General features: G+C 41.3%; 3 protein-coding genes across 6 annotated transcripts; 1 reads left to right on the forward strand and 2 right to left on the reverse strand.

Moving 5' to 3' along the window:
* Positions 1-1,642: 1,642 nt before the first annotated feature.
* On the reverse strand, positions 1,643-3,511 carry LOC139328818 (EEF1A lysine methyltransferase 3-like). The gene is made up of 3 exons (XM_070958847.1): positions 3,197-3,511; positions 2,983-3,094; positions 1,643-2,574 (listed from the first exon to the last, which is right to left on the reverse strand). The coding sequence occupies exons 1-3, from the start codon at positions 3,356-3,358 to the stop codon at positions 2,177-2,179; spliced, it is 672 nt and encodes a 223-aa protein (XP_070814948.1). The 5' UTR covers positions 3,359-3,511; the 3' UTR covers positions 1,643-2,176.
* A 678-nt stretch (positions 3,512-4,189) lies between these two features.
* On the reverse strand, positions 4,190-12,622 carry stx16 (syntaxin 16). 4 transcript variants are annotated; one of them, XM_070959464.1, is made up of 8 exons: positions 9,117-12,622; positions 8,853-8,960; positions 8,558-8,698; positions 7,493-7,655; positions 7,291-7,379; positions 6,543-6,686; positions 6,107-6,187; positions 4,190-5,750 (listed from the first exon to the last, which is right to left on the reverse strand). In XM_070959464.1, exons 2-8 carry the CDS (start codon positions 8,943-8,945, stop codon positions 5,649-5,651), a joined length of 813 nt encoding a protein of 270 aa, XP_070815565.1. In that variant the 5' UTR covers positions 8,946-8,960; positions 9,117-12,622; the 3' UTR covers positions 4,190-5,648. The 4 variants fall into 4 exon arrangements, with proteins under 4 accessions (XP_070815565.1, XP_070815564.1, XP_070815563.1 ...); XM_070959463.1 differs by having other exon boundaries at positions 12,136-12,619; XM_070959462.1 differs by having other exon boundaries at positions 12,188-12,406.
* Positions 12,623-14,614: 1,992 nt separating this feature from the next.
* Positions 14,615-26,807, forward strand: dgkab (diacylglycerol kinase, alpha b). Its single transcript, XM_070959511.1, has 24 exons — positions 14,615-14,620; positions 15,366-15,447; positions 18,160-18,236; positions 18,342-18,486; positions 18,815-18,889; positions 19,057-19,106; positions 19,301-19,375; positions 19,573-19,689; positions 19,860-19,977; positions 20,182-20,270; positions 21,341-21,451; positions 21,540-21,638; positions 21,767-21,817; positions 22,512-22,585; positions 22,699-22,773; positions 22,869-22,954; positions 23,034-23,123; positions 23,223-23,383; positions 23,483-23,547; positions 23,635-23,725; positions 23,825-24,005; positions 24,148-24,268; positions 24,568-24,628; positions 25,654-26,807. The coding sequence occupies exons 2-24, from the start codon at positions 15,375-15,377 to the stop codon at positions 25,732-25,734; spliced, it is 2,166 nt and encodes a 721-aa protein (XP_070815612.1). The 5' UTR covers positions 14,615-14,620; positions 15,366-15,374; the 3' UTR covers positions 25,735-26,807.
* The last annotated feature ends 840 nt before the right edge of the window (positions 26,808-27,647 follow it).

Genomic DNA, 27,647 nt, shown 5'->3' on the forward strand with positions numbered 1-27,647 from the left:
AAATAGACACATTTTATGTGAATTCCACTGTAGAGTTTTATGCATACAACAGCTGCAGGTGAAAAAGACATCATTGTATTGAGATTAATGGTAATGTTGTACTCAGGCTGATAATTAGAATACAAGAGAAACGGTTTTGATTTAATTGGTAAATGTATGTTGTAAATTTTTTTTTGTCCTAATTTGATGTTTTCCTGTCGTCTCAAATGGCCCTCAACATCACCACTTCCAAGCAATGCATAGTTTTCATAACTTTAGCCAAATAATCATGAATAACAGCAAAACCAGCGATCTGCACTGTGCATGACACGCGTGGGAGGTGCTCGGCGTGATGGAGAGCAGACTCTGCATAGAGATAGGGATCTGTTGTTTTGTCGGCTGAATTGCAGCAGAGGGAGAGATGGGCAGCGGACGGGCTGTCTCCCTTTCTTTGAAACTCTCCAGCGTAACAAACAGGCTTTCCTTCTCTGAACAGAAAGTATGTACATCAGCAGAGAGCAGGAGAGAGGGGATGAAGTAGCACAGACAGCGGGCTGCAGGGAGGCCAATCTGTTGATGTTGACAGAATAGTCGGGGATCGGATGAACTTTGTTTTGGGTTTTATGTACCTCAGTGAAAACAATGTTGTGTTGGATATCAACAGCAAAAAAACGAAATGAAAAACACTAATTATTTACTAAGTTTAACACTCAAACTCAATAAATCTGTTACACGTGAATGAGCTTTGATCAGATGTCTTTGACAGTGGCAACATCAGAAATAACTCCCAAAGATATCATCCACTTCAAAGCAGCCAGAAGACCACAGGCATAAACACAAATACAGACGTGTCTCAAAAAATATGGTCAATTTGGCAGAAAGGTCCTTTAAAGCTGTGATCATGTGACTTGTTTTCAATCTAATCTGAAGGTAATGCAGTTTAGATCTCTTTGACATCCTTGCAGAAACCAAACCATCACCATCTGGTGAGACACTTCAGTGTTCTAACAAGGAGGACAATCAGAGCAAGGAAAAGAAATATGACATTTTAACTCCAGAGGTTGGGCAGACGTTGCCTGAGAGGAGCAGTTGACCATTTTTCAAGAAATGCACTGATAACACTGTGAGGCTTTTCTCTTGACGGTGACAACATGGAGTCCAAATGATGAAACAGCGGATTGAAGGAAGAACCTGAAATCTCCAGTGATTATGAGCAGATCTGCACTCCAGCCTGAAGCTGTAACGGCAGAGCAGATCCCAGTCTCAGTGAAAACGAGTCGAGACAAGAGAGGCCGAGACCGAGTCACTCTGGACGGCTGACTGACATTCAGATGGCGTTAACGCAGCATAGAGCTGTCTTATATAAAATCACAATGAGAACTTGAGACAGGTTGTAAACTATATTTAAAGTGTTTTCACAACACTTGTATTGATGCCACATCTACCATTATCAGCTCCATTAAAATCTAGTTTTGGATCATTTTTTCCAATTTGTTGTTTGTTCATTTGGAGAAGAGGAGGGTGGAACTTATTTACACTGAAAACACAACTGACTAAGGTGGCAATTATCTGCTTAACTGGAGTTAAGAGGACACATGGTGCACAAGGGAAGTCTAAAATTCATAAAAAAAAAAAAAAAAACCCATCCAAAATCACACTTTAAACAGGTTTTGAAGGCCATTGTCATTGAAGTGAGTACTTCACTGAAGACAAATGACATTTTATTTGTAACATTAAAACAGTCTCAGTTATGACAAGTTAAATATAAATAGGATGTTACAGATTTCTCAAGTGCCTGAAAATGGTCACTGTAATAGCCATATAAATATTGAAATAAAAGTACCACTTTATTTGAATAGTCCACTATGTAAACACAAAGTAGTTATTCAACAATGATCCAATATCTGGTGCATGTCTATAAAGACCATGCTAACTCAATTCTGACCTCGCTTCTGACATTAAGCCCAGCGCAAACATTTAATTTTAAATTTAGTTTTAAGTGACAAACTGAATGAAGACATCATCATTGGATCATCATCAGCTGTTGTTCCTGAACGCTGAGCATTCTGCATAATGCACATCCTGCTTTCGGTGTTTGTTTCTTTAAATACATTTTAAAAAGGCACCCAAGAGTCATAACTGGTCTCAGTACAGCAACTAATCCCAGTCTCAGACCTGTTGCAGATCTTCGCTGCTGTCACTGGCCTTTCCTCAGAGACGCCCTGTAGATATTTATGTTTTGTTTGTCATCGCGGTTCACAAGCTCCACATTAAATCTGCTTGGCAGACAGTCCTCATAGAAGCGCGGAGTCCCGTGCTCTTTGCGCATTTTGGACGAGAGGTATACCACAGCCCCATTCTTGCACAAATGAGCTAATGTCTCCACGAGCAGTGGGTAAGTCTCTGGGAGGTAAATTATATCTGCACAAAGCACCAGATCCCAGTCAGAGAGGAAGTTCAGGTGGTCTTCACCCCAGGACAGGGGGAGGATGGTGGGAAGAGTGGCAGGCCAACCACTGGACGGCATGTTAGCAGAGACATTGGCCTGAAGTTGTGGGAGGGCCAGAGGAAGGTCTGTGAGGGTCACCAGTGCACCTGAAAACATATGAAACACACTGCAAGTAAATCTTACTTACAGATAGATGTATCCAGGTACTGTGTTTGTAACAGACCTCAGGATAATGCTGAACAAGTGATTGGTAATTTTTGAACAGTGACACTGAAGGAGGAACACCTGCTGTGCAGCTGCAGCACGTTTGTGTTGTCTCTGGAGGAAGAAAGTGTGAGTTGCATAAAATAAGGACTGGACGTGTGGATGAAACCACGGATAGCTGAGCATGGACAGACTTCTCCAATGGACAAGCACAGAGCCCGACGTTAGAAAACAACTTCACATGTACATGTACAACCAGTCAGGAAAACTTCAGCGGCCCATAATGCCATCCATAATCAGGACCTTGAATGCACCGCAGACAAACTTAAAGGGAGCAACGACGCACATACCGAGGCGTGCTGCCAAGATCCCGACCACACCAGTCCCTGCTCCCAGCTCTATGATGCGCTTTCCTTTCAGCTCCACCGACCGCTCCCCGAGGTGACGACACAGGTGTAACGCCTGTGTACACACACAAATACACACCCTCACCTTAAGACAACACTGACACTAACTGAGCAGGTTTATTTTCATCACGTCAACGGGAAACAAGTCTGGTCTTACGGCTTCCCACACCGGTGCAGCCACGCCGAGGTTGGCACCGAACAGCTGTCTTATCTTCAGCTCCTCACCGACTAAATTGTATACGGTCTCTTGAGAAAATGTTTCAGCAAACAGACCATCGTCAACAGGGAACGGGTCGTCTTCATCCCCTGCACAAATCATGGCTGGTGAATTAAATGGGTCCCCTCGATACTGTCAGATAACTTCACGTAAATGAGCACGAGGACTGACGAGCTTTACGTTTGCTCGCTTTCCAGGTCAAGAAGCATTAGCATTAGCTGCTAGCGAGCTAATGGAAGCATATCTCCCTTTGCTAGCTACTAAATAACGTATAAGTTATATGAGGAACGAAGACAGCTAGGGGCTGTTGTAAAATTAGTATAAAATGAGAATAGTTAGTTTGACGCTATCTGTTTAACGTTGTGGTTAACTATCAGGTGATGTCAGTTGTTAGTTTAACTAAGTAGTGTTTCTGCTTTTTAATCTTAGCTTACACTTCCTGAGAGACAGCAATGAATTATATTGTCCTTACATTTGATCAACATGTAGCATCTGGGTGTGTAGTTTTAGCTACCTCAGTAGTGTTTGTAGGGTATTAAAGAGGCTTTTGATTTGAAGTGCAAAACAGTTTAGTTTCCGGGTTAAAGGACCTATCAGAAACCCCGAAATAACTCCAAAGGAACACTCTGCACCAGACACATGTAAATAGTGCAGTCCTCAGTGTGTTACAATATTTAGGCATGAAGGAGAGTAAAATAATGCTCTGATTACATGTTATACTTCACCTTTGTACATCCTGTGTTGCTGATATTATTTGGGGGATAAATCTAGATATAATCCACCATTCAATTTTTGACAATCAGAGCAACGGTAACATCCCTCATTTTTTGCGTCACAAAAAAAAAGTCACCTCCATCTTCCTTTAGCCTGCATATTCACCTTGTTTCATCTATATTTCTACATTATTTGCTGCAGTTCAAAACACACAAAACTGCATCATGTTCCAGGTTTATTTAAAAAAAAACAAAAAAAAACAAAAAACAAAAACAATTTCCTGTCTGCTCACTGGTTTTGTTTGGAAAACAAAACTTAAATAGAATACCACTAGGACAAGCAGTTTTCACACACAACTTCACATCAATGACAAAAGATAATCTGAACAGGTGTATAAAGTGTAGAGTCATCATTTCAGCTTATCAGTCTTTATGGAGAAAAAGCACAAGAACTTCCAACACAGCCAAATAAAATGTAATGTGTCCAATCTGAAAAGAAAAACAAAATCATAATGTTGTCTTCATGTGTGCTTGTGCTGGACTATATCACAGTTTTCTCAGAGTAAAGGACGATGACTGCTGGGTTAAGACTTAAGATACTTTACTCACTATACAGTAGTTCTGCCTGAGACAGAACACCTCAGAGCGTCTTCATTATTTGAAGTTATTAAAAAATAAATAATTCTTTTCATCGTACAGATGACAGTAGTATTACATCCATAACACAACCCCCTCCCCCTCAGGCCTCAATATGTGCAAACTGCAAGAAAAAAGGTAGCACTTTATGTAAGGACCATGAAAGACAAAAACAACGGTTTTAAAATGAGCACTTCATGAAAAGTGCAGCAGGTGTGAGACGGTAGTACTTTAAGATTAAAGGATGAATTGGGCAGAAGCTCATGGCTGTCTACACCCTCCTCAGGCAAACAGTGGAGTGACACAATCTCATTATTATTGAATTGTGGTGTAATGTACTAAATAAAAAAAAAAACAAGGTGGTCCTTAAACCAAAGGAATATTTAGTGCTGAATAACCATTCTGATCATATCTGATGCTTCTAATACAAAACATTTTCTTTTAGTCTTCCAAGGTAAAATACTGAGCCGGAACATAAATGCAATGTTGGGATGAGAATGAATTTGCAGTAAAATGACATCTACTGCATATTTTGCTTCCACAAACACTCATTCTTGTCACATGTTCCTCACAGACACAAGATGCTTGCAATGATACTGGACAGAAATGAGGCATTGTCACACAACAGACGTCACAATTCGTGCTTGGAGTTCAAGCAGAGGATGCTCTGCTTTAGCATTTAAACATTGGTTGTCCATTTTTACACACCACAATGTGTTTTGTTAAGACACATATGTCAACACAGTCGGGTCTCAAACCTCTGTCACAGAGTCTCGCCGATTTGGGTGCGAGTCACTTGATAAAACAGCCATGGCTCAAACAGACTGTTGATTGTTTCTTTCATTAAAATCAAGCACAAAAAAAGATCTCCACACTGCCCAAAGTGCACCCTCAAAGAGATGTGGGTTATTTCTTTTTCTTCGTTTCCTGGTGGGTACGACAGGCAACCAGCTTTGTTTTAAGCAGAGCCAAGACAGAGTCCAAGTCCACACAGATGCACAACAAGCACCCACACAGAAAACAAAAGCCAGAGGAATGCATAATTAAAACTTTGTTCCAAAAAGAATAATAATTAGAACAATGACTATGACAAACAGGATCAAAATGACCAGCATCTTTCTGTTTTTCTTCTGATACTGTTCCGCCTGCAAAGAAAACGGAAAAAAGTCAAATACTGCTTTTCACTTGCTTTCAATTTAATGAATAAAGGCAAAACATTTTGCGTTTTAACATCAAGTGACAAACTGAGTTTAAACAGATTTGTAAGCTGTGAAGTTTGGTGGATCCTGTTTTCAATCAATATGCTAAATTTTATCATAACTGTGTCTTTAGCCCACTGTATGCTTCCCCTGCTGGTTGTAGTTGTTGCATTCATTATTAGCTTCCAAGCAAACATAGAAATCATAATTAATAACAAACCAAACTGTGAAAACTGAGTAACAATGGTGACAGTCAACTAAACAACAAAATGAGTCTGAAGACATGAGCATTTTGTGTTTACCTTTTGTAACTGCTTCAGTCCATCTTCTGTTTTCACACAAGCCTGCTCCACGTTGAAGTCAATTCTGTCAAGAACGGTGCCCTTGAGGAAGAAGAAGAGGGAATTTGTTAGCAGGGGAACATTATTTTGGCAGTAGACACTTTATTTTAAACATAGCTAATATTATTATATCACAAACAGAAACCTATATTCTCACCTCAGGTTTGCTTTGACATAAATCTCATTCAAGCTTTGTTGATACAAAATATGCAATGTGAATGTGTCAGGATGCCTTACATTTTGGAAATCGTTAGGGAAAGTCACTGACAACCCCCCCACCCCCATACATGGAGGACAAGAGCCTTTGTCTTTGGTAGCTCAGTGGCTGAACTCACAGCATGATTAAGAGTCTGTTATTTGATTGTGTGTGTGAGCGTGTCAGGACTGCTTCAAATACCTGTTCCACCACCATCCCAGCCAAGTCCCGGAAAATCTCATTCAGATCTGAGATGGACTGCACTATTTGTCGGATCTCTCTCTCTCGCTCTTCAACCATAACCGTGTTCTGCTCCACCATCATCAGCTGGTCGTCTGTGAACCCCTGAAAGAAAGAAAGAAAGAAAGAAAGAAAGAAAGAAAGAAAGAAAGAAAGAAAGAAAGAAAGAAAGTGATTTTACAGTAATAAAATTATTACTCCGTACACATGTAGCCACAGCCCCAATAGACAGTACTCAGAACAATTTTCATTCTATTTCAACAAATATAACACAAAGCTTCTAAATTGGCCATCTTCAAATGTAATTCATTATAACACTCAGTAGGTTTTGGCATGCACCCCGATGACAGAGGCACAAGATGTGAAGGAGTCATGCACAGACTTGAACTATCTTACCACCATGTTTAGGACTAAATTCTACTATGATAACTAAATAATAATAATACAGTGCCAATGTCTCTATAATGTCTTCTTTCGGTTCCACTGCTTTGTGACAGTAGAAACTTTTGCTTTTCCCCCAAAGGTATACTTTATTTATGCCATTCTTTATCTTTTATGGGGATTAATAAAAAGTGACTGCTCATCCAGACTTTTAATGGTGTGTTTTTCTTCTCTCTCTTAGTATTTCTGCTTTGTATCCAGGATGCTTGTGTTGAACTCTCACTAGGGTTTATCTGAACGACTGGATGAAATTTAAAAAGCAGGTCACCTTGTCATATACAGCTAAATCTTCATCCTCTTCCATTAGGGGTCCAGAGTCAAAAAAATGCTTTGACCTCTCCTCCCGATTCTTCATACCTGGAATGTAATCGAATGACGTGAAGATTAGATGGCATGAAAAACAGCTTGTGAAGCAACAGTGAGGAATGAGTACGTAGGAGGACCAATCACAGCCTTACTGCAGCTCTTACGTTTTAGGTAGCTGGACTGTGTGTGCCTGAAATTGGTGGACAGCTCCTGCAAGCTCTGTGCCAGGGACGAGACCACGTTTCTCAATAGCCTCTCCTCCTGCTCGGTGCAGTGGCCACAACGAGACTGCAACCCTGTCACAGCTCGCTGGCACCGATGAAACATCTGCAATCGGCACAACATTAGTGAGGGAGCAGAAACGAACCCCATGTTTCCTTTCAAATCAAAAATCAACATGAAATGCTGTCACGTGTCCATTACAACCCCTCAAACAATAAGACAATCTGTACTCTATCAAGCTCTCACTTGCCAATTGAAATGATTGAAAAAATGCTCAAGTTCAGGCAGTGTTTCCACTGGAAAAAGGCCTTTAACCCTCTGAACCCCAGTTTCTTGACATTTTTACTCACTGTGGGCTCAATTTTCACTGCAATATACAGGATAAGTCCTGCACCTCTATGGGAACATCGCAATCGTGGTTAGATGGTGGGAAAACTGTCTTTTGTGTAGTATAGCAGAGTTTTAATGACAAATAGAATGAAAAAATATATTTTGTATGCTGTTTTTTACAAAAAGAAAAGTAAAAGCGAGTAAGGGCTCCACATGCTATACTTACATTTCTGCAACCTTTCCTGTCTGCTTTGTGTAAACACAGCCTGCAGGCAACTTTTCATTGAATTATTGTCACGTGAGAAGCCATTAAGGTTGTCCAGCTGTGCTGAGGAGCGCAAACATAACGTTTTTTTACAGGGTCTAGTTGGTGTTTATTTTTGCCCAAATTTTAAAGAGACACGCAGAATAAAGTGATTTTAAGGTTACATTTGGTTATTTTTCCTGACAAAAATGAACATGATTTGTTTCAAGGACTGTCAGAAATGCAAAAATCCAATGATGTTTTCTTTTCTTTTTTCTGGCTTTGATAAATGGTGTAATTTTGCCTTTTTAAAAAAAAAGAAAAAAAAAAAGAAAGAAAACACATCTTTCAAAATCGCTGGCAGGTTGTGTGGTTCAGAGGGTTCAGGTGTTTACTTTTTAACCGCTATTACTAGACTGGTGAATTACTGTACCTGTGTGATCTCCTGTGTAGTGATTTCTATGGCATGCTCTTCTTCACTACTGTCATCAAGAGTGGGACGATTCATATGCTTGTCATGAAGTGAGGCCAGTTCCTTCATCTTCTGCCGAACCCGTGTGATGTCATACTGGATCTGAAAGGGAATGCCGGATGGTTAAAAGCCATGTGACGTCTTTGTACACAAATGATTTAAGATAACAGGATTCAAAGCAGATGTATCAGTGAGCTTTAGATTAAACAGGGATATTTTGAATGGGTCGGCCTCAGATAGGTCTCTTTATTTATACCTCATCGACCCCCTCTATCCATTTGGGGGGAAGTTTCTTGGTGACTCCAATGGCAGCTTCAGGATCCAGACTAATTCCTGACACCAAGGCCATTCGGTCATCAGCCAACTTTGAAAAAAATAAAAAAAACAAACAAACAAAAAAACCCCCCAACAACCCACAATTATTCTATTAGAACATTTTATATAATAATTCAACATGAAGATGATGGTATACCATTTTATGCATCTTAATTAGTTCTACCACAAAGGGAAACAACAGTACCTCGTCAAGCTCCTAATGTGATTTGCAGATAGCAGAGTGGTCCCATCCAATATAGAACAAGGAAAAGGAGAGAAACAGAAGTGACAGAAAGTGAGCCCCAGAAAATCAGCAGCTGATACCAAAAGTGTTTTTGCAGCCCCCACCCCCCTACCAACTAATGAAAATTTGAAATGAGAATGATATTTGCTGCACAGCAGAGGTACATACGGTCATATTCACATTTGTCCTGAGTTTGTGTTACTATGTACTTAAGTGTAAAACTACAGTGTGAATACAAAAATAAATAATTCTTCTCCTCAGACTCACTGCACAATAATTCCCCCTAAAGAAATCATTAGAAGTAGAGAGTAAAGACAGAGGTTGAAATGGCTGAGCCCCAAGATGACCTGAGATGGCCGAGTTTCACAAAATGAAAGGAGATATTTTTAAGAAGATTTGAAATGAGCGGGACTTTAATATTTTTCTGTCAAAGTCAGTTATTTTAAACCTGAGTGTACAGCAGCTTCAGGAAGCTGAATGTGCATATTCAAATGTCAAACAAAGCAGCTTGCTGAGTCACTGCCTTTAATCTGCAAATATTGTTCAGCCTGTGGATATGTAATGTGTCATAATTGTACCACTCTGAAATGGAAGTGGCATACTGCTGGATAACAAAGTGGCTTAAAGCAAAGCAGAAATAAAAAACACCTGTGTTACATATTTTTTTCAGGTTTCACTTTGTTAGCTTGACTGTGGTCGACTGCTCTAAAAATACTAAATCATTTCCACTTCAAATTGAATTTTACCACCAAAGACAGTACCAACATTTTCTCTGTGACACTGGAGGGGAGCACAGAGACATTTAAATGAACACAGTTTGATAACATACATGGATGAAGCCTGATACAAGGACACCAAGACTAAACAGACAGTGAACAGACACAGCACAAGACAAGTGAGATATAAGACTGTCAAAATTTTACATCTCCATTTGAGCTACACAACACACAACATGGTTGGAATGATGTAATAAGTGTCAGGAAAGGGGTCAAAGGAGGGCTGTTGGGCAGAAATCGCTTTACTGCTCATAAAAACTATCAATGGCAAAGCTAACAGATATTGTGTCTAAAGCTATCCATTAAAAAAACACATTGGATGATGGTGCAAACAGAGCTGAAGTTAAAAAACAGGATCCCACATCAACAGCATCACCTCACGACAGTGCTCTAGTAAGAATGCAGGAGACCGACTGAGTTAGAAATGAGAGATGTTTTTTGATCTAGATGAGAGAAATGAAAGCAATGACTGTATGAGCTGTTCATCCGCCCAACAAAAATGCTCTCAGCTCTGGAGTACCAGGCCACAGAGCTGCTATGGGTTTTCACTCTGAGCCTACATGCTGATGGTCCTGAGGTACCCCAGCACTCCACACTGCGTCATAAACGGAGATGCACTGACAGACAGTGTCCATCCAGGAGCCACAGGAAGACCAAAAAACGAGGGTTAGGAGAAGCCATCACCCTGCTCAGTAGCATCTTTTGAGAAATGTAGTACAGAAATCCTCAACTCAACAGATAAGATATCCTCACATGTTCAATGCCTCAGGGTGCAGCAACGAATTTACCACAACTGTGTGTGAATGGTTACACGGACCCTACAGCTGCTTGCTACACTGTGCATCCATCACCTGGTCTCCTCACTCAACGCAAGAGAAGCACAGGAGAGCTGTGACCTGCCCCTGCTCAAGCTTCCAGAGAGTATATTGACTCCCTCATGCTTTGGAGTATTACAAAGTGAAACAGAGTTTCACTGACAGTGTGCAAATAGTCATTGGCAGGATTTTGAAAATGACTGAATAAATAATTAGTAGAGACTTAATTTGCAATTTTCCACTGGATTGGTACAGACCTGACACTGACACGCACACGACATCCTCAATGTCAAGATAAAACTCACTGTTTCTGCTACAAGTTAAGTTTATTCAGTCATAGGGGGCTGATGGCTCAATTTCAACTGGCACAACAATCTCTGGTGCACTATTTTGTCGTTCCACATAATGAGGAAGCTTTGTGCTGATGAACAATTCTGGGGACAAGACAGCCATGGTATCAGAAGAACTGGTGAAAGGGGCCACATGATATGAGTAGTTCTAGCTGACAACCAGTAGTTTTTAGGGCTGCAATTGACAATTATTTTCATCGTCCATTAATCAGTCGATTAATTTCTCGATTAACTGATTAGTTGTTTGCTCTATAAAATGTTAGAAAATGGTGAAAATGTTCAACAGTGTTCCCCAAAGCCCAAGATGACATCCTCAAATGTCTTCTTTTATCCATTGACCAAAGATATTCATTTTACTGTCGTGAAGAATGAAAAGAAGAAAGAAAGAAAGAATTTAGACTTTTTTTTCTTAAAAACACTCAAACTGATTACCTGATTATCAAAATAGTTGCCAATTCATTTCATTATTGACAACTAATTGATGAATCATTGCAGCTCCAGTAGTTATCAGGAATATTATATAGCAATCCTTCACAGATTGTCACACTTTTTTTAGCGCAGGGGAAAACCAGCTTCATTCTAGTCGAACAGTCACTTACAGGTTACAGGCACAATTTTATCTAGATTATATTCATGAAATTACTATGTAGTCGCCACAGCACACTATTACTATGCGGACAGTAGAAAACATGCTCTAACTTTCCCCAAATCCCACCCAATTTACAAACTTATTTTTTTATCTTATAAATAAGAGAATACAGACTACTACTTAGCTGGTTTCATTTTCATTTTATACGTCTAATGTAGACAATTAGCTATTAAGAGGTGAATAACGTGCCTGCACAGCCCTCTTCATCCTCCTCCATCACATTAATCAGTCCTGAGGTGACATTACGGGGCACAGACACAGTACCGGTGTAGAGGTCTTCCTGACTAATGATTAACAGCTACTAACACACAACTATATCTAGCTAACACGGTGACTCAGTGACTGGCTATATGCAAACACACACAGTAAAAATGTCAAAACGATGCAGACCACTCACCGCAGCATTGCTACGTGTACTCAGACGGGGGTCGTATGTACTCACTTGCTCAGCCAATATCTGCCGGTTTTGGATTGCATTGTTCCGCATTAACAAGAAGGCATCGGTCAGACGCCTAGTTGCCATGACTGCTTTGTTTGATATCTAAATTAACAATGGACAAAGTGCGGATCGGACGATGATTTATTGAACTATGTCCACCGCCGCTGACCTGCTGCTAACACACCGCTAGCTTTAGCTTTAGCTTTGCCTGCGATGGGTGAGGAAAACTCGCGATACAGCGCTGACAGTGGACAGCAAACGACGTTAATAATATTTATCTGTCAAGCATCTCTAATACTAAGGTAAAAATGAGAAACATGACCGAGAGTTTCTTCTCAATTTTTGGACTTGACGTTAGATCAGTAACGTTGTTGCGCTTTGACCAGCTACGGAAGTCGGAAAAACGTAAACACCTGCGTAGCCTGTTTGTTCTTCTACGACTAATTTACTGCAGGAACTGAAGCACCATGATCGCCCCCTACCGCTCGGCAAAGAAACAGACCTATCGCATATAGAGAGACAACTGTCTCTGTCAATACACAGTCATTATCTCCAGGGTTGTTTCAAAAGATTTGACTTGTTTAAGCAAGAAAGTTCAGTCTAGACCATGGAAACAGTAGCTTGACAAAACAGCCCAAGGTCCACTTACCAACTTTTTCCAAAGCTTTCAACTGTCTTCAACTTGTGGTGGATCTTCAGTTGTTTGTTTGATATACGTACACATTTAACGCACTTCACATTGGTAAACGTGCACATATTTGACACAAACAGTGCAGTGTGATTTCCAGATCCCGTGTTAAATGTAAGACATCCCATGTTAAGACAGCAATGTCGCATGTAATATTATTGGTAAAACAGAATTTCAGTTTACACATTTCACATGTGATTTTTGGACATTAATTTATATTTCACAAGACAAAACATACATTTCTCATTTTGTAAAGAACAGCAATATATTGCTCATTATATGCACAGTGGCAGTTATTATTCCAGAATTAAATCCATAACCATTGAGTATTGTCCCAAAATGCAATGCAAATACATCATTATGCACAGGGCATGAGTAACTATCCATCCATCCATCCATTTTCTATGCCGCTTATCCCTTTCGGGGTCACGGGGGGGCCGGAGCCTATCTCGGCTGTCAGCGGGCGAGAGGCGGGGTACACCATGGACCAGTCGCCAGCCGATCGCAGGGCACATACACACAACCATTCACACTCACACTCACACCTAGGGGCAATTTAGAGTCACCAATCAACCTAATGAGCATGTTTTTGGACTGTGGGAGGAAGCCGGAAACTTCACACAGAAAGGCCCAACCCGGGAATCGAACCTGCGACCTTCTTGCTGTGAGGCACGCGCACTACTACCTGCTGCGTCACCGTGCAGCCCCATGAGTAACTAAGTATAACTAATTATTTATCCACTCACAGGCCTTGCATCTTTGTATGACCCTTTTTCTCTTTTCTTTGCCCACATAGTCATGTCATACCCGTGTTGCTTTCAAATTTGCTATAATGTTCCTTTATATTTATGTTTTTCCTCTTTTCCCTGCACTCACACATATGTATATTGTGTTGCTCTTTTAGTTGGACAGGGGTATTTGAAGCATTCAACAGCAGATAGGTACCTACAGTGTCACTGCCTCAGCAGACAAACCTTTGACCTGCCAACCGGTCCTCCACATCCAGTTTGTAGGTTTAATCTTCAGTGAATTTAGAATGCATTAGTCAATGCTTCAGCAAATCTTATCTATTTTTGATCATGTTTTATGGACCTCAGCCCCCCTTATGAAGCAAAATGAGCTCACAGATTGATTTTATGTCCCTCTTTAAGACCATTCAGGCAGCCATCAGTGTGTCAGATATATCCTCAAATAACAGCTTGAGAAAACAATTTACTGTCTCTTGCAAAAGGCATGGAAACTGGCAAAAATCAACAGGTTATTGTAAATGTTAAGTCTTGCATCTTTTCTGCAAAGAGCTTTCAGGGTTCACATTCATTCAGTTGCATCTGCTCATTTACTCTGTTAATGCTGGGAACAAGACAGCCTGAACCTTTGCCTGAGTTTTAGGGCTTAGAGCAGTATTTAGGAGATGCGTTCAGTCGTTGGGAGGGCACAATAAATCAAACAAGTGCGCGTGCCTGTTGCGTTTGTGTGTGTGTGTGTGTGTGTGTGTGTGTGTGTGTGTGTGTGTGTGTGCGCGCGCGCGCGCGCACGCGCGAGGCGGTGCCACTATCTGTAATTATGTCGCCAAAAGCTCCTCCTCCGCTCGTTCTTAATCCCTTATATCCGCTAATACCGTAGCGGACATTCACCTCCAAGCTCCAGCTGCTGTCAACCAGCATATCGTTTCCGTGTCGTGGAGTTCCGTGTGCGGGGAACTGCTTCTGGTTTACCTCTGCTGAAGTCTGCGGTGAGGAGAGAGAAAGGTAAGGTGCGTTAAGGGTTCGGTCGTCTTCCTGTCTGGATGACTGAGCACCTGTGCAGCAGGTAGAGGGAAAAAGTCATTCCTGTCCCTCAGTCATGCACCCTGACTTCAAATTCTAATCCTGTCACATGGATGCTCCTTTTAAAATGTTGTGTTAATAGGTGATTTATGATTTGCTTCTATTTGCTATCACTATTATTATTATTATTAGAAGTGTTTTTATTGGTTAGGAGACTTTTTTGGATACATTTAGCAGCTCCATCAACATCAATACAGGCCGGTGTTAAATTTTATTTTCCATCATTTGAGGCTGAAACTCTGCCACACATGTTATTACTCATGGGCAAATCCTCATTTTGTCAGATCTTGTTACAAGCGTCTGACCCATTTCCACCTCTCTGAAAGTGTGAACTAATATTTGCAAGATAAAAATTTCTTACTTTCATTAAATGTGGTGTAGTAGGTCTAATAATTGCCGATGCCTGAGGTTCAGACTTATCTGAAATCTGTGGTTGATCAGTGTCCATTATGAGAAGAGTGTTTGACGTACTACTGCAAACCAAGGAATGGAGGCTAACCAGTTCATGTGAGTCACTGCCAAAACAGTGAATGGCCTAAGACCTATTGAATGAAAAGCTAACTCCTTGTTTCTGCAGCCTCTCTGGAGGTTAGCGCTTCATCCCGGGGTTGCTCTCCTCCCTGTCATCTCTGCAACTGATTTAATTGTGTTCTCTTTGCTCATTCAGCTCATCGGCATGGCCTCGCCTGACGACACAGAAGGCTCTCTGACTCCTGTGGATTTTATCCAGCTGCAGCATTACATGGAATGTAAGTCAATTGCAAATGCAATTATTAATATTACTGGCTTATCAAAACTGCATGTAAAACATAAAGAGACCAGCTGAAGAGGTGAAGTCCATATATTTATTTTATTGTAGAACTGCTTTTATATCCACGTATGAATCAATACATGTATATATAAAGAATAATGATTTTCAGTGGTGGAATAAAATGAAATACTAATACTTAAGTGAAATTTTAAGGTACTTGTACTTTACTGAAATGTTTCTGTTTTGTGTTACTCTCTATACGTCTACTCCACTACATTTATCTGACAGCTACTACTTACATTGCTGATTCATATTTTAAATACAAAACATGTAATCGGCTCATGAGCTCAGTGTGACACATTGTTATGGATTAAACCATGCAACTGTGTAAAATAAAAAACGGCTCCAGATAGATCAACTGCAACAGCAGAATGCTTCTTCCAAATTAATATACAAGCAACAATACTTACATCATCAATGTAATATTTAACAATCAGCTCTTTCAAGAATCACCACCTTAATGTGGTGAACAGAGTTTGCCTTCCCCTGTTAGCCTGGGAGCTGTGTTGTCAGGGTCAGAAGCTTCTGGTAGGGTCTTCTGAGGCAAATTGGTCCAGGGGAGGGGGGCCAAGCTAAGTGCAACCCTGCATGACATGGCCAAGAAGGAGCTGCAGTAGCCTGTAACAGGATTGCTGGGGCTCCCAATCCGGAGCCATACCTGGGAGAAAAGCGAGTCTCTGGTGCCTTGGCCTTGACTGGTCACGCCTTGAAAAACACTATATTGAGCCACTGCCCCGTGGGCCCACCACCCACAGAGATAGGGTTTGGGGTTGGATGCATTGCAAGCAGGAACGTAGGCGCGCTGACCGATGACCCCTGGCATCGCAGGCTGGTTCTAGGAATGTAGATCTTCATCTTTCTGGTGGGGAGAGAACCTGAGCCGGTGTGGAAGGTGGAGCAGCACCAGCTACATATGGTTGGGCCTACCTTTACAAATGGCACTGGATGTGGAACCAAACTCTCTTTTTCCAGAGTTGTCTGGGGTGAGAGGTGCTGGGCGAGTGTGGGGATGCTCACAAGCTCCGGCTTCTGTGTTGGAGTTTTCCTGGAGAATGAGAGGGTTGCCTCTCTGAGAGCCACTGGGAGGGAGGCCTAGGCAGTTGTTTGTGCTTATGCACCAAAAAGCAGCGCAGAGTACTCAGCCTTGGAGTCACTGAGTGGGGTCTTGTAACAGATCCCGCCTAGGGACTGTAAAGTTATGCAGGGTGACTGCAACGCTCGCATAGGTAATGATGGAGAAACATCGAGGGGGTGACTGGGAGGAATGGCCTGTCTGCTGTGAACCTGAAGGATGGTTTGTTGTTGGACATCTGTGCTACTCATGGATTGACCATAATGAACACCATGTTCAGGCATAAGGTGGTTCATAAGTGTACCTGGTACCAGAAAACTTTAGGCCAGAGATTGATGATCGACTTTGTGGTCAAACACTTTTCCAGAGGGTGTTGGCCTCTGCCAGGGTTTCCAATTAACTTTTGATATACAGAGAAACGTGTGGACTGCCTTGCTTAGCGTGCTGCCACTGTGACCTGGCCACAGATTAGGAAGGAAGAAAATGGACTGGGGTGAAACAATCACAGGGACTATTTGTCTGCATAACAGATGGAGGTCTTTTACTTTTGATACCTTAAATATACAATGGTTTGAAATGTAGTACTTGTAATAATATTATTACAAAGCATTTTACACATGAAGAAAAAGAAATGGTCGTACACTTAAATCAACGAGAATTCTCTTTCAGTCTTTAATTAGTTTTTATGTCCAGCAGAGGAGAGTAAAGAGGAGTGAAATGTTGAGAATCTGTGAATTTTACTTCTGTGTGCTAAATTTATAGAAACTGAAAGATTAGATCTGACTGATCTGAGTGTGCAGACATTTCTTATACCTGATGGATCACTGATAATGGGTTTCTGGTTACTTTCAAACTTCAGAATGTCTCCTTTGGGAGACCAATTCTTTCTCACAAAATTTGAAAGCAGCAATAATCACTAAGCATCGGAAATCAGCATCATAAAATAAATAACTGAGAAGAAAGTTCCTGATAATCATGCACCATCAACACAAAGAACGCTCTGTAATGTTCCTCTGGAGGATCATTCAGCATCGACACAAGAACACAAACAACAGCTCCAAAATGTAAGTGCGTGCTTTGCGCCGGTGTTTGAGCTGATGCAGAATAGACCTGATGACAGGAAACTAAAAGTGGTGCGGGGCTAAAAATATTATGGTGCACACTCAGAGGCTTTGAAAGAAATGAAATGGGTGTGTAGGCTTTTAGTGCTGGGGGGTGCGTATTTGCACCATTGGATAATGGATGAACAGATAATTACACCCGCTCCTCTCTGGACCTGAGGACACGTCGCTGTGTGCTACCTCTGACGGCAGGGCCCAGATTTAATGTAGGGTACACACAGTACGTCCACAATTAGTGATGATCTCACGTGTTTTTTGTGTTTTAGCACTCAGGAGCCATGTAATTAATGTGTGGGATAAATGGTGAAAAGGAAAAGAACTGAACTGGTTCTACTGCAGAAGGTTTTTCATCAGTCGTGGTCAGAACAGACAGATCAGTATTATGTATTACATTTAATCCTTTTCTTGTGCTTTTTGATTTGTTTCTCACCGTTTGACCTCTTCAATGTCTTCGCAGACAGTAGTTTGAGTGTCAAAGATGTGATTAAGGAGTTTCAACCTGGGGGTCGACTGGGCCAGCACAGCTTTGGAGAGGTAAGTCATGCACCAGATCTTTTCTGGACAATGATACATGTGGTAACCCTTTATTTTACAGCCTAGTCATTTTCTCCTGGCAGTGAGTTTCACTTCATTCCACAGTGCGTCGATGCAGTGGGCTTCAGTCTCTTCATCAAGACCTACCTAGAAGTGGATGACTTCCCTGCAGATTTCTGCCAAAGGCTTTTTCGCTACTTTCAGCATGTAGAGCAGGACGGGTCCATAAAGAGCCCTCTGCCCCCAGGAGGTAAATTAATATTATTATTATTTTGAAAGTCACATCCCATCTTCTTTCATGTTACAGCATGGATCAGGTGCTTTGAGGAAGAGCACTGAACGGTTGTTAGGAAGACAGCACAGGACTTCCTGAAAATAATCAATTAAAGAGGGAATGCTACAAAGAATATTTCCTGTTGGACACTTTGTCCAAAGCACACCTGTTTGTTTCTCTGTCCCGAATACCAATATTTGCTTTTATACTGCAGAACTTAAAAAATCATGCTGTGCGAGACCTGAGTGATGTAATAAAGGTTTCCAGTTCTGTCAACAGGTTCTTTCCATTCCTTTGTTTTCAGGTGGGGTCTTTCTTCGCGATGTGTCCTGTTACTTCTCAGTGCTGGAGGAAGGACTCCCACGGGAGAAACTCGAATGTTGGTTTTGCCTACCTGTTGCAGCATTTTGTGACATTTGATTATAGTGCAACTGCATTTAATGTACATTCACCACTGCTGAATGGTTAAGACTGGTGTAAGGAAAGTTTGAGAAAATGAAAAAATCAATGGATGGATCACTGACTGAATGACCTTTTTGTTTCTAGTTACTTTCAAACTTTACGATAAAGATGGCAACGGACTCCTGGACAGCTCTGTGAGTTACTCACAATCACTGATGATGTTTTCTAACTGCGCTGTTTGTTTTTTTGTAACACACAGGATGTTTATTTTTGTTGAGTTGTGTACCTACTTGTGATGTACAGAACAGAACAAGATTTGCATAGGTTACAGTACTTTGCACATTGATTAAGATGGAAATACATGTAAACCCTGTTGTCTCTCCATCAGGAGGTGGATCGTATTATCACCCAGATGATGCGAGCTGCTGATTACCTGGGCTGGGATGTGACTGAACTCAGACCAGTACGAGTCTCTTTTTGATGTCTTTTTCATTTTTAAGCTTGCAAATTCAGATTTTTTAAAATTCTATGATGAAATAATTTATACCAAATCTGTGATAACTGAAGGTTTTTGACAAGTAAAAGCAGCTTAGATCAGCTGAAGATCTACTACAGGAGTCAGATAATAAACAACAAGCAGATGTTTTTGGAATTGGACAGGTGCTCAAAGACATGATGACAGCGATCGATGTGGACGACAGCGGGACTGTCACTCTGGAGGAATGGGTGAAGGGAGGCATGAACAATGTGCCTTTGCTTGTTCTGCTTGGACTGAAGGTGACTGAACAACTGTTTCACTCCACATACAGCACTTAAATTTCCCTTCAACATCCTCTGTTTTGTTAATGTTGTTGGAAAGAAACCAACATCAGTGTGATCAACTGTGGCTCCTGTTTGTCTTTTCTTTTGTCCCCTCTAAAGTCTCTTTGTCGTCCCCTCATCCACAGATGACAGAGAGGGATGGGCAGCACATTTGGAGGATGAAGCACTTTAACAAGCCGACCTATTGCGGTGTTTGTCAGAGCATGCTGCTCGGCCTCGGGAAGCAGGGACTCTGCTGCACCTGTAAGAGCTCACAGCCGCCAACAGGGGGCAGCCACGCACCTCATACACAGCACTGTTGAAGAGGAGGAGGCACACCTTTTCTAGTTCACTTGTCTGTTAATTGCTGTAGTTTTCCATGAATCAAAATAAATGCATTTGGCATAAAGAATGACATATATGTATGCCATGAACTAATGCACCTCTGAAATATTGGTTCTTCTTCAGGTTGCAAGTACACTGTCCACAATCAGTGTGCCAACAAGAGTCCTGAGGCGTGTGCTCGTACCTTTGTCAAATCTAAAAAGGAGATTTCTGTAAGTAGCACGACAACCCCATTTAATTTCTCCTTCCTTAAATTCATTTCTGTTTTACAAACTTACAGTTACACATAAACCAGCATTTATTTGGTGCTGTAGTGAGTTTTCCCAACAGCAGGACACGCATGTGGGATTGACTCGAGATAAACTACTGTATGCGTGTACCTTGTAAAAGAGTATCAGCAGACTAATCCTTTAAAGTCTTTTTGTCACATTTAAACAAAATCTGTGGAAAAAAACATCCTTGAGTTATATAACCATTTCATATCGTCAAACTTTTTTTTTCCAAGGTCAAGGATGAACTGCAGGCTGACATTTGTCATGTGAATATATTCATGCCATTTCTGTTTTTGGTCAGTAAAAAGAGAACACATTAACAACAATGAACATTACAGTGCATTAGTCAGTAATAAATGCAACCCATCAGTGTTTTTTTAAGTGCGGATTACAGCCAGCACAGTCTGCTCCGTACATCTGTTAAATGTCCTGATTTTGTACAAGCGCAGACAATGATCTGTTCACTGTCTTTCCAGTGTAGCGTCACAGTCACAACTCACTGATTCACTCTATCTTTAATGGCACACAGCAGTGAACTGGCTACAGTTCCTCAGCTGTTCTTGAAGGTTTGAGGTGCCAGTGTACTGCAGGGATATTTGATCTGGTGATGCTTGTCAGCCTGTCAGCGGTTATCAAAAAACGTCATAAATCGGAAGCCGTCTATAACTTCTGCAGCTGCTCTGCGGAGGGTGTGGCCTGTGCTCATTCTTTTAACGTCAACTGTAACAACATTTTTCATTCAGGGCTGGCTTGTTGTTTGGCACCGCGGTGAACATGAACGTTGTTCCTGGAGCTGAAGTTGGAAAGAATCTTAAGACTTGTCTAGACATCATGTAGGTGAAAACAACCCTGGGTAATTAGAAATGGAGAAAGCAGTAAGAGTGGTGGTCCTGCAGTCACTTCCATGGATCCTGAAAACCTGTTAGATTAAACTTTAACAATAAGATAAGTATTAGTAGTGGATTAAACCTTTTCCTCAGCCCCTCTTTCTCTGCTCCTCTGTGTCTCAGGTTGCAGCTCATGACTGGATCAGAACTGACGGAAACTCCACCAAATGTCAGGTCTGCCACAAGAAGATCAAAACTTTAGCAGGGAGGCGTTGTGTGTGGTGCCAGGAGATGGTGAGGACTGTGTTTGTGTGTGTGCACATTAATGAATTTGTAAGAGAGGATCTTCAAGGATGTTCACTGAGTCTGGTCTCTTTTTAAGCGTCATGATGAGTGTATTTTCTCTGGCTTATCATCCTGTGATTGTGGACCACTGAGAGATCATATACTGCCTCCATGGGCCATATATGCTGTCTCCAAGGTAAACAAGCAGCTTTAGCCAAAAAAAATACCAAGAGCATAAATTTGGGTTTTATCCGGTTTGACATTTTTAGCATTATTGTCGGTTAATTGTCTGTTTGTCGGTTAATTGTCTGTTGTTCCCTGCAGGAGGAGGACACCAGCTTGTTAAATGTCACTCCTGATGGCCACGTCCTGCAGGTCTGCTGTTACCAAATCATCCTACACACTTTCAGTCCTTTTCCAACTGTACACCCATGTGTTTTCCCTGTGAAATCTCCTTCAAGTTGTCTGCTCAAACGACCATCTGCATATCGTTGCTTTTGGGAGAATCTCCAATTTTAGTGATTCGTCATGTTTTTTTTTAATTAAGATTCTCATATTTGAGCGGACTGCACCACTGCGCTTATCATCTGTTTGAGTTCAGTTCAGTGTGTTGGATGGACAAATACATCTGTCTTGATTATGTCCGCTTCTGCAGGGACAAGCCTCACTGATCCAGTATTGAAGTTTAAAGTACCAGACAATCACCCCCTGTTAGCTTTAAAAGTGGCTGTTACTTCCTTCATGAAGAATAAAATTATGCTGATTTCAGTCGACCCCAATGGTAACAACGGCTGAGGAAAAACTTACAGAGACAGTTCCTCCTGCAGCAATATGCCTTTGAAATATGGCTTTATACACTGCCTCTGTTAAGAGCTCAGCATTCACTGCCAACATTTATCAGCTCAATATTCCTGAGACTAAAAATATCTGCCATGGCACTGTATCATCATAGTGTTTAAATATTAAGGACTGTGAAGTTTTTCAGGACACAAACCTGGATCTTTGTTGAAGAAGTCGAGTTTAGTTGAGCTGTGCATGGAAATTTAATCTGTCATGTATTTTCCTTCAGATTGTTCCAATTCCAGACACCCACCCTCTGCTGGTGTTTGTCAACCCAAAAAGTGGAGGAAAGCAGGGTGAACGGTAAGCAGCCTAACATGTTTGTGTAACTTATTTTACCCCATTGATCCATTCATTTTTACGTCGCCTCCTGTCTCTCTGGACGTGCTGATTTGTCTGTGTTGTGTTTTCCACAGAGTTCTCAGGAAGTTTCAGTACCTGCTGAACCCACGTCAAGTGTACAACCTGTCCAGCGGAGGTCCTGCACCAGGGTACAGTACACTTTCACCTCTATGAGTTCTTGTTATTGTTGGACTGTACACTTCGTTTGAGTTTCTTCACATTAATGTTGTTTTTGTTTCTTCAGGCTGCACTTCTTCCGCAATCTGCGTGAGTACAGGGTCCTGGTGTGTGGAGGAGATGGCACCGTCGGGTGGCTCCTGGATGCTATAGGTACTGTAGGTCCCTCTGGGTTTCTGAGGTGGTTAAGATAATTGTCTCCAAGGCTAAAGTAATGTACCTGTGATTTCAGACAGAGAAGACCTCCAGGTGCGTCCCCCTGTAGCTGTCCTGCCTCTGGGCACTGGGAATGACCTGGCTCGCTGTCTACGCTGGGGGGGAGGTAAACCATCAACACATTAACTCTAAACCACCGTCACTGAGATATAAGCACTGACACTAGAGCGTTCATTTATACTCTTTTTTTGTAATCCCACAAAAGGCTACGAGGGGTCAGACTTGAGAGAGATCCTGAAGGAGATTGAAACAAGCGAGCTGGTTCTCATGGACCGCTGGAGCATCCAGGTGATACCAGACGATCCCCAAGAGGCGGGAGACCCTGTGCCCTATGAGATCATCAACAACTATTTCTCTATCGGAGTGGTGAGTCATTACCTCTGCTTGGAGGAATGATAACATCACAAATGATTATTGATTGATTTTTACAGCTTAATATGATCGCACATGTGTCCATGTGAGCAGGATGCCTCTATTGCTCATCGTTTCCACTCCATGAGAGAGAAATACCCCCAGAGGTTCAACAGCAGGTGAGGGTTCACACGACCGGTCTTTTCTAGTGTAACAGAACTGAATGTTTTTAATACATTATGTTCTTGTTCTCTGTTGTTTTTAAGAATGAAGAACAAACTTTGGTATTTTGAGTTTGCTACCACTGAGACCATCTCTGCCTCTTGCAAGAAGCTGAAGGATTGTCTCACGATTGAGGTGAGAATTTCTAAAAACTACTTATTTGTAATTCACATAATTGCTGATGTTTGCTCAGTCTTGGATGCAGAAAACAATCTGTTGTTTTGCTTCTCTCAGTGTTGTGGGAGATCTCTGGACCTGAGCAACATGTCTCTGGAGGGCATAGCTGTCCTCAACATACCCAGCATGCACGGAGGCTCCAACCTCTGGGGCGAGTCCAAGAAGCCTGACAATGTGCCAGTCGTGGAGCACAGTGAGGTCATCACTGACCCTGAACTTCTTAAAACAATCTCCCAAGGTGCGGGATATGTCATCACTGCACTCTCCTAAATCACCTCATTTATAGTGCCCAAGTACTGTCAATGAGCCCTCCCTGCCTTGTTGCATGCGGATGCCATCAACCTGTTTAGACTCAGTCTGTGTGTGTTGTCTCTCCGCAGATGTGAGCGATAAGCGATTGGAGGTGGTGGGGCTGGAAGGAGCCATAGAGATGGGACAGATCTACACTGGACTGAAGAGCGCCGGGCACAGACTGGCACAGACTTCCCAAATTACCATCAGGTTGTGTGCTTTCACCTACAAATGCCTGACGACATAAGACAACTGAATACAGCAACACCACATGCGACAGCCTCAAAAATAACCATGGAGCAGAACCAAAACAGTCTTCATTAAAATGAAACATCTTAAGGCTGTACGTGGCAATTGATTTGGATTGCATTATATTGTCAGGTGTTCCAGGCACGTTAGGGTTAGTCTGTTGTAAATATCTGCACATTTGGCTCACTCAATGCTCACATACAGTATAAATAGTAGAGTATAATTAAATCTCTCCTCCTCTGCTGCTCTCCTGTGTGCAGGACAGTCAAAGCTCTGCCCATGCAAATCGATGGGGAGCCGTGGATGCAGCCTCCGTGCACTGTAAGTATTATTAGTCTAATTCAGCTCAAAGAGTCAAGACCAACGAATGTATGTAAAGATGGACGACATGACGGCCCCTCAAAAGTGAAGCCAAAACAGCTCGATGGCCCCCTGGTGCCCCGTCGTGATAGACAGCTAACCTGAACAGCCAGTACATCGATGGAAGAGGAGATGCAGCATCCATCTTTATCTACAGTCACTGGTCAAGACTCAGACGTTACATTAGATTTGTTAAATGCAAGTGGTTACAGAATTGTAGTGTGCAGCTTTGTCAAATTTGTCCTACGTTTATTTTGATTACCGTGGCAGAGACACACGTTACTGCTATAGCACAGATAGGAGCAACAACATTTCAGTTAGCAAACAACCTCCAGCCCTCTGAACACACTCACACACAAAAACTAAAGAGAAGCCAAGAAAAGGTCTACATGCACTCAGCAGCAAGCATATTGCTTGCAATGCGTATTTTAAATATGTGCTTTACCCCCATATGATGAATATGGGGTAGGCTAAATATTAGATATAACAAAAGACAGTTCAACAGCAACACACACTGCAGCCTCCAAAATTGTCAAACCTGTTAAACAGCTTCAAAAACTAAGCATTATAACCTTTATGAATTAGCTTTACGCCTGCCATGTTGTATTAGACGGCATTAGTTTTAGCCAGTTGTACCTAATGAATTGGCAGCTTAGTGTTTGGAACCCTTGCGCCCTCTTTAACTCTCTGATCATGCATCTGACGTCATTTAAAGTCAGGTAGGATTCAGTGCTCAGGGCTGAGGGTGGATACTGGAAGTGGGCCAAAGACAGCTTAAATAACACAGGATGTGATGCGTCTTCAAAGTAAAAGTATGAGTTTAGTTTATTTTAAGATAAAGGGAAAAATCTTGATTTAACTGAAGTGTAGACAGAATAATTGTTTTACCAGATAGTTTGGAAGGGTACAGTTTTGCATGTTGTGTTTGTATGTTTTATCATCATTAAATTGTCTTGAATCAAAGCTGTGTTTCTTATTTATTATAGATCCACATAACTCACAAGAACCAAGCTAACATGCTGATGGCTGCACCAGCAAAACCATCCGGCTTCTTTCACCTCAAGTAGATTCATGGTTCCACTGCATCCTCCTACAGACCACCTGTATTATCGTGAAAATGATGCAGGATGAGTATTTAAAAGAGATTGTAACTGTGTCTTTTTATTATTTAGTATTATTGTGTATGTCTTTTGCACTTAATCCCTGATATAATTTTAAAGGATTTCAAAGTACAGACACTGTAGGCAGAGACCACACTGACAGACCAAAACAAAATTTCACTGCTCAGTCTGATCGCTGCTATCGTGTGCCAATGTCAATGTAATGCATCCATTTCTTTTTTTTTAAATGAGCATGTATCTACAGTATATGGAAAATGATTATATCTGCCTATTTATGTCGTGATAGCTTTTTTTGTGGTCAATCATATTTACAGTAGTGTCTTGTCGAGTTTCATGTGTTCTTCCTCATGCAGCTGGTGATGAACTGGCTTTGTTCAGCCTTCAGAAGCTCACAGCAGCTCACCTCATTCAACAACGCTTTCCTACCTATCTGTCTGTCGCCGTCAGTGTTCATCCAAGTGAAAAAGTGTACTCGTGTTTCGTTCTTACTGTGTCTTAAATAGGTTGAAGAAACAACGTGAGAAACATTTGATTGAATGTGACTGAATGTGGTTTTCATAAAGAGTTGCTCTGAAGTTAAACTGAGTCCTGAAAGCGTTTGGGGGCTTTGATGTAGCTCAAACCAAGTTTACTTAAAAATAAAAAAAACCCCATCACATTGTATTTAATACATTAAGGTGTACTGGACAAGAGTATTAATAGTTTCCTCAGTGTTGTCATCCTGTAACTTCACTGACAATTTATGCCTTTACATGATCTTTTTAACAAGATTCTCCCATTGATGAGGTTTCATAAAAACAATCACAAAAGACACAGAAACATTAGGAAAGAAAAACACAGTATAAATATTATGTGACTGGAGAAATGTGTGAGAAAGACATGCCAAGTTTAAGATTGTGTCAGTGATGTTTATCACGTGTCTTCAGCTTTCAGGACTAAGTCTTGTGCAGGATTTTCAGCATACTTGTATAAACATGTGACAAGCTCATACGTTCATTTATTACGTTGTCTTAATATCAGATTGTGTCATTGTCATTTGCATGTCTTGACAGTAGTGTATACTCATTAGGCTCATACAGCATCACATTGTCAACATTCATTGAACTGTCCTCAGACTGACTAACTGGTGAATGGACAGATAAAGGAAATAATTACCATCTGTTGCCCCACTATGAGTTTTTGTTTCCTAACGAATTAGATTAAAGACTGGCTTTTGTCTCCTGGTAATATACTGTCTGACCTTTTATATTTGGGGATCGTTCCAGCTCAACATTAAGCTCCTAAAGGTTTGGTTGCACTGACATGAGACAGTATTTATAATGGGGATACAAAAGCCAAAAGCCCTATTTTTATTTAAACCTTAAACTCTTTCACAGGACAAATTGCAGCATACTTAAAAGATTACACAATCATTTAAATGACAGATCTTAATAACATGCTGCCTATGCTGCTTTAAACAGTGGAGAAATAACACACATTTGCCTGTGAAAGCATCTACTGTAGAACACAGTATGAAGTGTACTCCCTTGCTTATCTGTCATAAAGGATGTTTGCCAGCAAGTATTTACTGGTGTTTTTATTTGAAGTATTGTGTGCATGTAGTGTTACTCTGCATGCAGCCCACTTATTGAAATTCTAAATCTAAGTTGCCTAAATCTCCTTAATACCAAAGCATGACAGCATACAATGAAGCAGGCTTTGCGTCAGTGTGGGAGGGGAAGCAGAAGGACTAATCCAGAAGTGGCAACAGCAAAGGTTCAATTCAGTGTAGATGACGTGTGTGTGTGTGTGTGTGTGTGTGTGTGTGTGTGTGTGTGTGTGTGTGTGTGTGTGTGTGTGTGTGTGTGTGTGTGTGTGTG

Source organism: Chaetodon trifascialis, chromosome 3 (genome assembly GCF_039877785.1).
Source record: "Chaetodon trifascialis isolate fChaTrf1 chromosome 3, fChaTrf1.hap1, whole genome shotgun sequence".
NCBI classification, from domain to species: domain Eukaryota; kingdom Metazoa; phylum Chordata; class Actinopteri; order Chaetodontiformes; family Chaetodontidae; genus Chaetodon; species Chaetodon trifascialis.